General features: G+C 34.2%; 1 protein-coding gene across 7 annotated transcripts in view; it reads left to right on the top strand.

Annotated features, from left to right (window-relative positions):
* Ttll5_0 (tubulin polyglutamylase TTLL5) overlaps positions 1-12770 on the top strand; it is a 133123-nt gene that overhangs the window by 36523 nt on the left and 83830 nt on the right. Inside the window, exon 2 of one of the 7 annotated variants that reach the window (XM_054226121.1) lies at positions 228-245. The exons of the other annotated variants lie outside the window; for them this stretch is intronic. Coding sequence (XP_054082096.1) covers positions 228-245 — 18 coding nt within the window. The remainder of the gene's footprint in view (positions 1-227; positions 246-12770) is intronic. 7 annotated transcript variants of the gene reach the window in all.

The following is a 12770-nucleotide window of genomic DNA, read 5'->3' as shown; positions in this document are numbered from 1 at the left end:
TGTTCGAAGTTTTTTCGCGTAGAACTCCTTTCTGTTTGGTTTATATAGCTTTTGTAGTTTACGAGATATGTGCAAAAAACATATTAGGGGGATGTGGTTATATATGTGACCTGGTGTATGAAAAGGGAGCTAACGTGCGAAAACTAGTTTTCTGGGAAACAGCTGTTAAAAATAAACAACTCGTTTCGTCAGTTTCTCGTTATCTCATTAATTGTTCTCCTTTCCAGAGGCTTCAAGGACGTCCAGTAAGTGTTGGTTTTGGTCGAATTATTATTATAGTTCATCGTGTAAGTTGCTAGTGTGGAACATTTAAAAAAGTAACACTGAAGAAGTGACGTTTACTCTAATACCGCGCAGCTGCAGTTGTCTTGTTTTCATTCGTCTCTTTTCCGGATGTTCTATTATCACATTTGTGTAAGTGTTTCTGTTGATTATCGTCTTCGCATTGCGCATGAAATGAAACATGAGTGTTGATGAGGAGTTCAGTGCCGTATACGGACAATATTTCCATGAAAAGGATGATGAAAACAATGAAGAGAGCGATTATGATGAAGACGAAGTATATGTATCTCAGGCAGAAGATGATACCGAACAAACTTTTGTTAAGATTGACCTGTCTGTTGTTGAAGTAAAGGAGGAGGAGCTGGTAACAAAATTTCTGTCAAAAGATTGTTGTAATAATAAATGTCATACACTGATACCACGGAAAATGATCGAGAGTACGCGGAACAATTGTTTAGAGATGGCGAAAAATGAACTTGATTTAATGATACTAAGATACATCGAAGCTGGAATTACGAGTAACGAAAAGCTAGAAAGTGTATACGTAAAGCTTGCTGGGCGGAAGAAATATGGACAGAGACAGGATACAGAAGTTATGAGGCATAAAATTACATTTACCTTCTACAGAGTACCTGTTTGTCGTTCGTTTTTCCTTTTTGCACATGCGTGTGGGAAGAAGCGTTACGAACATTTAGTACGTCTTTTTGCCGCACAGGGTGTAACAGTGCGCCAACACGGACTGGCAAATAAACCGAGTACACATCCAAAGTCATTTAAAACGGCTGACATCGAAAAGCTGTAAAATTTATCGAGTCTATAGCCGATTTAATGGCTCTTCCACTGCCCGGACGACTCCCAAAATTTAAGGATTTTCGGATAATGAAACTGCCATCCAGCGAGACGAAGTCCTCAATTTATCGAAAATACATTTCTTCACTCAGTGATGACGAATTAAAGATGAGTAATCGCAGTTTTCGACGGATATGGTTCAAATACATACCCTACGTTACAGTTATGCAACGCAATATCGATTTAGCAAGCCAAAGGTGTTACTGACATTGAACGCGAACAGAAGCTTAATCAATTTCTTGATCACCTCCACCGAGCCCGAAATCAACGACAATATTATCAAAGTTGGTGTAGAAATACTGACCCTACAGCAGTCGTTCTGTCATTTGATTTTACCCAAACCGTTCACTACCCTGTCAGGTCCACAACAACCTGGTGCAGCATACTTCAAAGCAACCAAGAGGTGCGGAGTCTTCGGAATTACAGACGAAAATTAAAAAGTTCAGGTTAGAATTTCAATCTGAATCATAGCAACTCAAATTGCTCGCCTTTACAGGATCTTACTGATAATTAACATTTAACATGCTAGACGAAAAAGATGACGTTGGTAAAGGACCGAACTGTGTTGTGAGCATCCTGCATTATCACCAGGAAACCTACTATAAAGACATTGAAACACTCGTTCTTTTCTGTGACAATTGTGTTGGACAGAATAAGAATAACACTATCATATCTGCAATGGCGTTTGGCTCGGGGTCTTAACAAAACTATTTTATTCAATTTTCTACTTACAGGGCACACTAAGTTCGCGCCTGATCGTTACTTCAGTATTTTCAAAAGTAAGTATGCTGTCAGTAACATCGACACGTATGCAGATTTAATGTTATAATAAAGCTGTATCGCCTGAAAAAGTCTTCTGGTATGAATGGGACAGCTATTTTAAACCCCTGTACAAGTCACTTGTTGGAATAACTCAATTCCATCATTTCATAATCTCTACAGATTGTGTAAAAACAAAGAAATTCGCAGGCAGTGAAGAAGTGCAGTCTTTAAGCTTCTGTTAAAACCTATGAATCCTGAAATGCCGAAAGTTATACAACCAGCCGGTTTATCTTTGGAACGTCAGTGGTACATCTATCACAATCTTCGCAGCTTAGTTTCGGATATATCTAAAGTAGATATTGTGGCTCCATTGCCGAAAGATTTGCCATCGAAGAAACGGAAGGCAAAAACTAGTGAAGATGTTCTCAAACCAGACGAGGAACCAGGTTCATCTTCCTCAGAATCAACACGTAAAAAGATCTCAAGGAAAACGATAACAAAAAAAAAATACATAAACTACTCAGCATTATTATTTTTGGCCCATAATACGTTTTTCTAGTGTATAATCATGTCTTTATAGCTTATAATTCAATGTATTTTGTTCATTACAAAAATTATATTTTTTCGTATTTTTACTCTTCTTTCTCTACATTTTTAGGGAACTTTCAAACAAGTTATGACTTTTTGGATTCTATCACGTGAAAAAGCATCTCATCTTCCATCCGAATCAACTAAAAAGTGAAAATTGATTTTTTTACACCTAAGCCCCCTTTCCACACATATATATATAATTGATCAGGATGACAAGTGGATTCGAAATCCGGATGTTGATCCGTCCGTCTGTCCGTGCAAGCGATAACTTGATTATAAAAATTGAGATACAGTGGAACTTCCATAACTCGAAGATCTCCATAACTCAAACATTTGAATTGGCAATAGCGTTTAGAAATCCCATTTTATACAAATTTCTTTTCATAACTCAAACTTTCTTAACTCGAAGTTCTCCATAAGTCGAACTTTTAAATGGGCAATAGAAGTCAAATTTCATACAAATTTCCTTCTTTTCAACCAGGGCATAATACAAAATTTAAATTGTACTACCAAGGCAGAATTTTAAAATAGCCTCTCTATATTGTAAGGAACGAACAAAAAATGTGTATTAAACTTATGGATTGCATAAATCATGTAACAAGAGCATAGAATAGAAACGTCAAGAGCAAAACAATAGTGACTGCAGTAAACAACATTACAGAATTTATGTTTTAAGGTTATATACATAAAACTTAATGCGAAGTAAATAGACAAAACTGTGTAAAAATCTATATTTTAAAGCTTTTTGAAAAATTGTAAGTTTTAATGAAAATTTTATAACTCGAAGTATCTCTAACTCGAAGTTTTTTTGTGGATTATGGTGATTCGAGTTAGAGAAGTTCCACTGTAAGTATATTAATGAAACATAGTAAACATATTCATTGGCACACTGAGGTGGTTGGTATTCAAAATGGGCTAAATCGGACCACTGCCACGACCACAAAATGGTGAAAACCAGAAACTTAAAGTTCGATAACTAAACCATAAATAAAGCTATAAAAGTAAAATGTTGTAGAAAGGATCGCACTATAATAATAATAATAATAAACCCACACGATTACCCTCCTCCCGCCCAACCAACGCGTGGAGCGCAGTCCGCATACGAGAGGAATTTGCCGAGTCTAGAAAGGCAAGAGATTTTTAAGCGTCCGGTTCTCAAACTGCTCAGCAGCAGAAAGAAACATTTCAACAGCTGAGATTTAAAAATTTATAAAAACAAAAAGTTAAAAATTTCTGAATATTACTTATTAAGAGAAGACAAAATAGTTTTTTTGATGCTAAATATTGAGTCAGATGGATCAAATGACCTGGAATGAGAATTAAAATCCTGACATATTCGGCAGAATGGTTCATTTAACTCAAAATTTGTTCTAGAAGATTTTAGAAGTAATGGTCTAAACTGCCTAGATGAACGAAATGGGACATTAAACTTAATATCAGACAAAAGGAATGAACTACAAACTAAACCATTCAGAAGTTTTACTAGGAATATTATACCTAGCATTTCTCTGCGACTAGTGAGTGTGGGAAGATTTATAAGTTTTAAACGACTAGTATACGGGGGAAGATTCAATCTTGAATCCCAATGTAAGTGGCCTAAAGCAAAAAGTAAAAATTGTTTTTGAACCGACTCAAGCTTATCAGAATGGGATTGATAGCAAGGATTCCATACCACAGAACCATACTCCAATATAGGCCTTACCAATGTTGTAAAAAGAATTTTAGTAATATACGGATCACTAAATTCTTTAGACCAACGTTCAACAAAGCTAAGAGCACCTTTAGCTTTTAAGACAATAGAATTTACATGAGAATTAAAATTAAGTTTAGGGTCCACAGTAACTCCTAAATCAACAAAGCTAAAAACTTGCTCTAAACCGAAGTTATTTATTACATAGTGAGAAAGATCAACAGTTCTACGGGAAAAGCACATCGTTTTACATTTTTTAAGATTCAGTGGCATATCATTTTTGTGACACCAAGTAACTAAATTATTTAAACCCGATTGCAACTCAGTCCTTTCGTTATGAGAAGTATATGATTTAAAAAGTTTTACATCATCCACATATGATAAAATTTCTGAAAACTTAATTACAGAAGGTATATCACTGATGAACAACAAGAACAGAATCGGGCCGAGATGACTACCCTGTGGAACCCCTGAAGTGACACTAATTGAATCGGATAATGTATTATTAAATAAAACTTGTTTTTGTTAGTAAGATATGAGGATACCCATTCAAGAAGTTTTGGTTGAAAACCAAGAAAATCCAGTTTTTGCTAAAGAATTGAGTGGTTTACTCTATCGAATGCTTTACTAAAGTCTGTATATATAACATCAGTATTCTTATTATCCCTAAAACCCATTGACACATGGTTTACAAATTCAAGCAAGTTTGTTACTGCAGATTTCCCTTTACAAAATCCATGCTGAGAAAATGAAATTAAAGGAGAGATTAAGAAAGTTATTTGGTCAGTGACAATGGGTCTCATGCATAAAAACGAGTAAAAGCGCTGAGTTGAGGCTTGTGAGCAATTGCTCGTAAGTCGAGTTCGATCAAACAGCAACAGCTTTTGCTCAATTTCGTATGCATAAAAATGAGTTCAAACAAATTGCAATTACTTGAGCAAAAGGAGATCAAACATCTAATTGTTACAGAAGTGCGAACGTGTCGTCAAGTGAAAGTGAAGTAGAAGTAGGATCAAATAATAATAATAAAATAGAAACTTACGACATTTCTAAATTATTAGTAGAAAAACTAAAACAAAATAAATATTTACTAGAAAACGGTAAATTACCAAGCATTAAAAATAAAAAATACTAGAAACATGTGTTAAAGAAATTGAGCAAAAATTAAATTAAGAGGGAAAGCACTACGATCGGGTGTAACCGAACATTTTATACTCTCTAAATTGCGATCAATCATTTAATGTTATTACTATAACACACAATTTGACCCACATATTCGTCATATATATGGTATAAAGTACATTCAAAGTTGGAAACCTTAATATTAGATATATGGGAGCTAGGTGAAGTTATGACCCGATTTAACCCATTTTTCTCACGGAGACATATTATTAGAAGAAAAATATTCCCTATCAATTTTAAACTTATGGTCCAATTTCGGTTTTTAGAAGGGCCACACTATAAATGTAGTAATTGTGCAAAGTTCTGTTCCGATATCTTCACTAGTGTTTACTTTATAGTAAACGATTCAGATTGACTTCACAACCGATTTGGCCTATTTTCACAACATATTATTGGGATGGCAGGAAATTATTATGAACCGAATTTCATTGGAATTGGAGGATTAGTTTGTGTGATACGGTTTTGGACCTATAAGTGGTACCACACCCATTTAAAATTTTGTATACCATTTTGAGTGCAGCTCTTCTGTACCATCTGTATAATGAAATTTAAGGTTTCTGGTGGTTTTCCTTACTGAATTAAAGCATTTTTAGTAGTTTTCAACATAACTTTTGTACAGGAGGTGGGCATGGTTATAATCCGATTAAAAGAAATGGTTGTAGAAAATTTGGTTGGTATAGCTTTAGTAGTTTACGAGATATCCAAATATGCTCCTTTACAGTGCGATCCTTTGTACCTAATTTCCTTTCATAGCTTTATTTATGGCTTAGTTATTGCACTTTTTGCCTTTTCGTGGTCCGCCATTTTGTGGACGTGGCAGTGGTCCGATTTATCCCACCTTCGAAAACAACTTTCCTATGGTGCCAAGAAACACGTGTACCAATTTTAAACAAGATATGTGACTATTTTTACTCAAGTTAGACGGACGGACAGAAAGACAGATATCCGAATTTGAACTCTACTCGTCACCCTGATCACTTTGGTATATATGTATAACTCTATATCTAACTCGTTTAGTTTGTGAACAAAACTATTATACTCTCGTAGCAACTTTGTGATTATACCAGTTTGGAATACAGGATCTGCACAAAATATTAGATTTAGTCAAATTTTATCAATGTTCCTGAGTGGTGCCCCTATGTTATTCTTCTGACTCCTCAAAAACGCGACTCCGAGTGTACGCGAGTCAACTATAAGGCAGCCTCAACAAAATTTGAGCAAGAGCTCACAAAAGAAAGCAAAAGCTTGTTTTTATGCATATGACAATGAGCACTAGCTCATCTAACTTCGTTCAAACTGAGCAAGATGAGATCAAACCGAAACAGCGAGAAAAAGCAAACACATCAAATTTTATTATGCGTACGACAAGCACCTTTTACTCAAAAAATCGAGTCCGAGCACAAGCTCACGTTTTATGCATGAGGCCCAATAGCTTCAAAAAGTTTGGGTATAGCTGACATTTTAGCTATCCCCCTATAGTTCTCAACAGATGATCTAACTCCACTTTTATGCAAAGGTAATATAAAAGAGTTTTTCCACATTGACGGAAAAATACCTTGTTTAAGAGATAGGTTAAAAAGCTTAGTTAAGGGCAGATAGATATATTTTGCACAATTTTTAAGAAAGCTTGAGGGAATCATATCAGGGCCATATTTAAACCAATTTTTTAACGCAACTAAATAATTTAAGACATCTGTTTCAGAAATAATTGGTGTATTAATTACAGTACTCGGACATAACACTTGATGATATGGCACATTCATAGGGTAGTTTGAACAATAATTGGATTTGAAGAATTCTGCAAACATATTAGAAATAATATAATTGTCACATGACATTGTTGATTTATATTTCATCGCGGACGGAAAATTGGAAATCCTGCGTTTGGAGTTAACGAAACCATAAAACAATTTCGGATTACGAATAATATTATTTTTATACTCTCGCAACAAATGTTGCTAAAGAGAGTATTATAGTTTTGTTCACATAATAACTGTTGTTTGTAACACCTAAAACTAAACGAGTTAGATATAGGGTTATATATACCAAAGTGATCAGGGTGAAGAGTGGATTTCAAATCCGAATGTCTGTCTGTCCGTCCTACTAAGTTTTTTATACATATCTCGCAAACCAATAAAGCTATATAAACCAAACTTTCTGCAGTCGTTTTTTTTAGCCATTTCCTAATACAGTCCAAAAATTAAAGAAATCGGATCATAACCACGCCCACCTTCCATACAAAAGTTAGGTTGAAAATTACAAAAAGTGGGTTAACTCACCGATTTCAATGAAACTTGGTTTGTAATAGTTTCCTTACATCCCAATGATATGTTGTGAAAATAGGCCAAATCGCTTCACAACCACGCCTACTTCTTATATACCAGAATTTTAAGTCGATCTGAATCGTTTACTTTACAATATATAAAGTAAGTACTAGTGAAGATATCGGTGCAGAACTTTGCACAAATACTATGTTAATACTGTGGCAGCCCCATTCTAAAAATCACCGAAGTCGGACCATAGGTTTTTAAGGCCCCATATATCGAACACGAGGATCTCGGTGCTTTTAACCTAATATTATGTTTTCCAACTTTCAATGGACTTTATACAATATATATGACGAATATGTGGGTCAAATTGTGTATTATATAATATAAATAAAGTTAAATAAATAAATTGCGAGAGTATAAAATGTTCGGTTAAACCCGAACTTAGCCCTTCCTTACTTGTTTGGTTTGATTATGTAGTTTTTATAAAATTTTTTTTTAAGTTCCCCAAACTGTCGACGCAATTTAGAATATTTTAAATAGTCAACAAGAGCATCAGTTTTTTTTATAAAGTTTAAAAGCACGAGCTTTTTATTTTTTAATTTACATAGCTCATTCGAATACCACAAATTTGAACTTTTTCTTTTGGTAATAAAACATTTCGGAACAAATCTTTCAAAAATATTAAAAATTGTTTCATTAAAATGCGATACATTTAATTCAATATTACCACTGTAATCAGGCCAAGTCAATTTAGAAAGTTCACAATTAATCTTTTTGAAGTTAGCTTTCGCAAAGTTGAAAAACTCATTAAAGCTTAAACGAGTGCAAACAGGGGTAATGCAATCGACAACAGATTTCCAAGATACACACGGTAAATTGAAATCGCCTAGAATAATTATGTAATCAGTATTCTTAGCAATTGAAAAAACATTCTTTATTACAGAAGCATGCTGCATATATACAGATAAGTCCGATTGAGGCGGAATATAAGATAAAGTTAGATAAATAGAACATTTATTAATACAAATTCGTATGCACTTAAATTCAATAATGTCCGCATGAGGCACTTCTACTTCTTCAGATGGAATTGAAGAATGCACAGTAAATAGCACTGATTCATCAAGTAGCATCGCTCTTACAAGAAGATATATTTCTTTCGTATTTAAAGTTAAATTTTGTGACATCAATATCGTTCGTTTTTAATTTCGACGGGATGTAAAACTTTATATCTTCGATTGTAGTATCCGAAGCAAATCTCGAAACGAAAATTGATTTTCGTTGTGGTATTACTACCAAATTTTTTGCTACAAACTCAGAATAATAGGAGGCGGATCCTGAATAGTTTTATGCTTAAGGTTATCGGTAATTATTTTCGGAGGATTATGCACTTTTGAAGAGGAAGGCTTCTCTCCTTGAGGGCAAGGAGATGAGAGATTAGTAAGGTTCTTAATTAGACGGACGTTTACGTTTTGATGAGGGCTTAGCATTATCATCTTGATCATTTAGGCATTTATATGATTGAAACAACACTTCATAATGCTTAAATTTTTCTGTAAGGTTTTGAAGTTCTTGACCGATTTCTTTAAAATTATTGCGCGCTGTTTAAAAACTTTAAATAATTCAATTTCTGTCGGTCTACACTTTAAGCACGACCAGCGCAGACCATTTCCATCGAGAATAGAATCTAAGATTCTACCTGTCAATCCAGCACATTTAAGATGGACAAGCCTGTCACAAAGCCAACAAGAAACAAAACGATCAGAAGCGCCTTTAATAGTGCAATTCGGAAAATTGCAAAGCATTATGGAAAAATTTAAATTGAAGGAAATAAAACAAAATAGTTAATAATAATAAAAATTAAAATATGATATACTAGTAAATGTAAATAGAAAAAGAAAGATGGTTATAATGAATTAGCCGAGATCACAACCAATATAATAGTGAGCAGTTTGAGAAGCACTGAGCCACTTAAAAGTAACACGCAAACAGCTGTGAGCAAAAATGAAAGTAAAAACGAATCAAAAGAAAAAGAGCTAATTAAAACAAAAACAATATGCAATCGCACAAACAATTGCAAAGTATGAAAGAAAATTAATAATTGATAACAACAACAAATGATTTAAAAGACTCGGCACCAGAATTTAAGAAAATAGTTAAAATACAATTAAAATTTAAATATAACGCAAAAGCAAATGAGCACAAATACTTAGCTTTAGATTACACTTATTAAAAGTAAACTTTCTTTAATAATATTGATAAATTTAAGCACGAATTCAATTCAAAAATTATGGATAAAAAACCATATCTCCGAAACTACTCCTCAAATTTCAATGAAATTCGTAGGTTGTAAAAATAAGACAAATCGGTTCACGATTCGCCTACTTCCTACATACCTGAACTTTGAAGTTAATCTAAATCGTTTACTTTACAATATACAAAGTAAGCAGTAATGAAGATATCGGAACAGAACATTACATAAATACTGCATTTATAGTGTGGCCTCGCCCTTCTCAAAACCGCCAAAATCGGACCATAAATTTAAAAATAAAGTTGTTTACCGAAAATATAAGATGTCTCTCAGATATTTTGGAGATATTCAGAGGGAATATTTTTTTTCTAATAGTATGTCTCCGTGTCAAAAATGTTTGAAGTCGGGCCTTAACTTCACCTAGCTTCCATATACCTAATATTAGGGTTTTCATACTTTCAATGGACTTTATTCCATGTACATACATACGAGTATATGACGAATATGTTGGTCAAATTGTGTGTTATATCAATTGAACTGAATAAATAAATTGCGTGAGTATAAAATGTTCGGTTACACCCGAACTTAGCACTTTCTTACTTGTTATTTTTTGCTCCTTGATTTGCTGTTTCTTTCGATCGTCATCATAAGTCGTAGCAGCATCAAGTGTCGACTTTCTGCAGGTATCGACAGTCGCAGTCGCAAAGATTGGTGTACTCGACTGTAAGATCTTTAATTCGACATATGTACTTAAATCTGCGCAAAAATATTTTTTTATCCCTTTGTTTCGAGCTGCGTCTATGCCTTACGTTTTATTTTATCAATTAAGATGTATTTCAAAGTAAAAACAACAAAAATATATATTTGTATTGTCAAAATTTGGCAGCACTTAGCAAGCGGCGATAGCATTTTTGATGAGGTATTCGCATACTCTCCAGCACGAATTCAACTAGATAACTTTGTTGTTGCTTTCACATGTAAAATTTTTGACAGGCGAGCAGCGCCCAAAGATAGCGAGCAGAGAAGTGACCAATCGATGGCAGCAATTTTTATGAGCTATCGGCAGACTCTCTTGTACGAATTCAGTTGGATAACTTTTTCGTTGCTCGCAGATGTAATATTTTTGGCAAACGAGCAGCGAAGTGACCAATCAAATACTGCTTCCATTATCTTTGGTCGAGAAATAAATTTTGTTTACCAATTAGTTTAGCGCTGGGGCATAAGCCTTACAATTTATTTAAATAATTATATTTTATTTCAAAATATCTTTGCATTCCCCTTTTTATCAATAATTTGTACTTTGAGTAGTTATTCCCATTGTGAATTGGCAAGAAACGTAAAAACTGGTAGCACTAATAGTAGCCATACGCGATAACACATGTGTGTTCGATCAGTATTGTAACGAAAATGCAACCAGAACAAACTTGAATTGACAATCGAAATCGATAACTTGCCAGATTTACCCAGACATCGATATTCGTAGTTCCCAGAATGTTCGAGTGGCGATGTATTGCCAACAATCGACTATATAAGGGCTGCCGGACTGGTAGCAAGACACAGTTCTAATTAGAGAGTTGCCGAGTAAAGTGTAAGAAGTTATAAGTAAGACGTTGTAAACTTGAATAACGAGCAATAAAGTGTTGAGATCTTTGATTTAGAAATAAAGATTAGTGAAAAGCCATTAACAGGACATACAAACAGTGTTCAGTACCAAAATGCCTACCAAATCTCCTTTCATACTACCAAATTGTTTTTCATCTAAACAAGGCGTTTTATTGAACTTCACTTTTGTAAGTTCATATATATATAATACTAGCAGACCCGGCCACACGTTTTTGTGGCAAAGGTATACATTAAATTAAGTTGGTCCATTCTTGGCTTCGGCGACGATATTGATTACTCGAGGTTGTTTACGCAGCATGATTACAACTCACACTACTTTTAATTGCTAAGTACAGGCAATTTTAAATAGTTTGGGATAATTGACTACGTCATCCTGGTATGTAGCTGTGTCAACTCTCTTGGACCGAAATTTTAAATTGTCGCATTAAGATCATCGATATCTTTTGATCCAGGAATAATTGGAAGAGTCTGGCGTAAATCACCTGCTAACAGAATCCTGGCTCCACCAAAAACGTTCATCGACAATGAAGATCTTTTAAAGTCCTGTGCAGTACCTCCAGCGACTTCTTGAATATTTGGAAAATCTTCTTTAAAGCGCTATTTTTGGCGATTTTGCCGACTGCTGTTTCGTTCATTTGCAATTTAGGAGTAATTTCATGTGCCGTTTCTTTGCCTACTAACAGGTGCCAAGTTGCCCCTATTCCCGTTAATCTTGGTGGTGAAAATGAGTGAAATTAGTTCTGGAATTACATCAGCCCTCATATACTATATATGATGATTTTCTATTGGACTTTATGCCGAATATGTGTTATCTTTATAAAATTACATCAATAAATTGCGGGAGTATAAAATGTTCGGTTGGACCCGAACTTAGCCTTTCCTTATTTGTTACAAATTGTTTTGAGCTATCGACACAACCTTATACAATTGAACAATAACAAACATATTTTAACAAAACAATAATGATAACCTTCAAAATATTATTTTTTTTGTTTTCTCTTTTTATATTTTTTCTTGTCTACTCGAATAAAATTCTCTTATTATTATCTTCCTCGCCATTTTTCCACAATTACTCACTTTCTAATCTTTTTCTGGCTTTACACGAATATTTCAAGACTAAAATTAGTCAGATCGGTTTGGACGTTCTCGTTTTTTTGCGGCACAAACGAACAGCAATTCATTTTTATACCCTCGCAACCTGTTGCACAGAGTATAATAGTTTTGTTCACATAACGGTTGTTTGTGTCACCAAGAAATATAAGAGTTAGATATG

This window comes from Zeugodacus cucurbitae, chromosome 2 (genome assembly GCF_028554725.1).
Source record: "Zeugodacus cucurbitae isolate PBARC_wt_2022May chromosome 2, idZeuCucr1.2, whole genome shotgun sequence".
Lineage (NCBI taxonomy): Eukaryota > Metazoa > Arthropoda > Insecta > Diptera > Tephritidae > Zeugodacus > Zeugodacus cucurbitae.
Note: the sequence above shows the minus strand (reverse complement) of the source record. Positions and strands in the feature narration are given on the sequence as shown.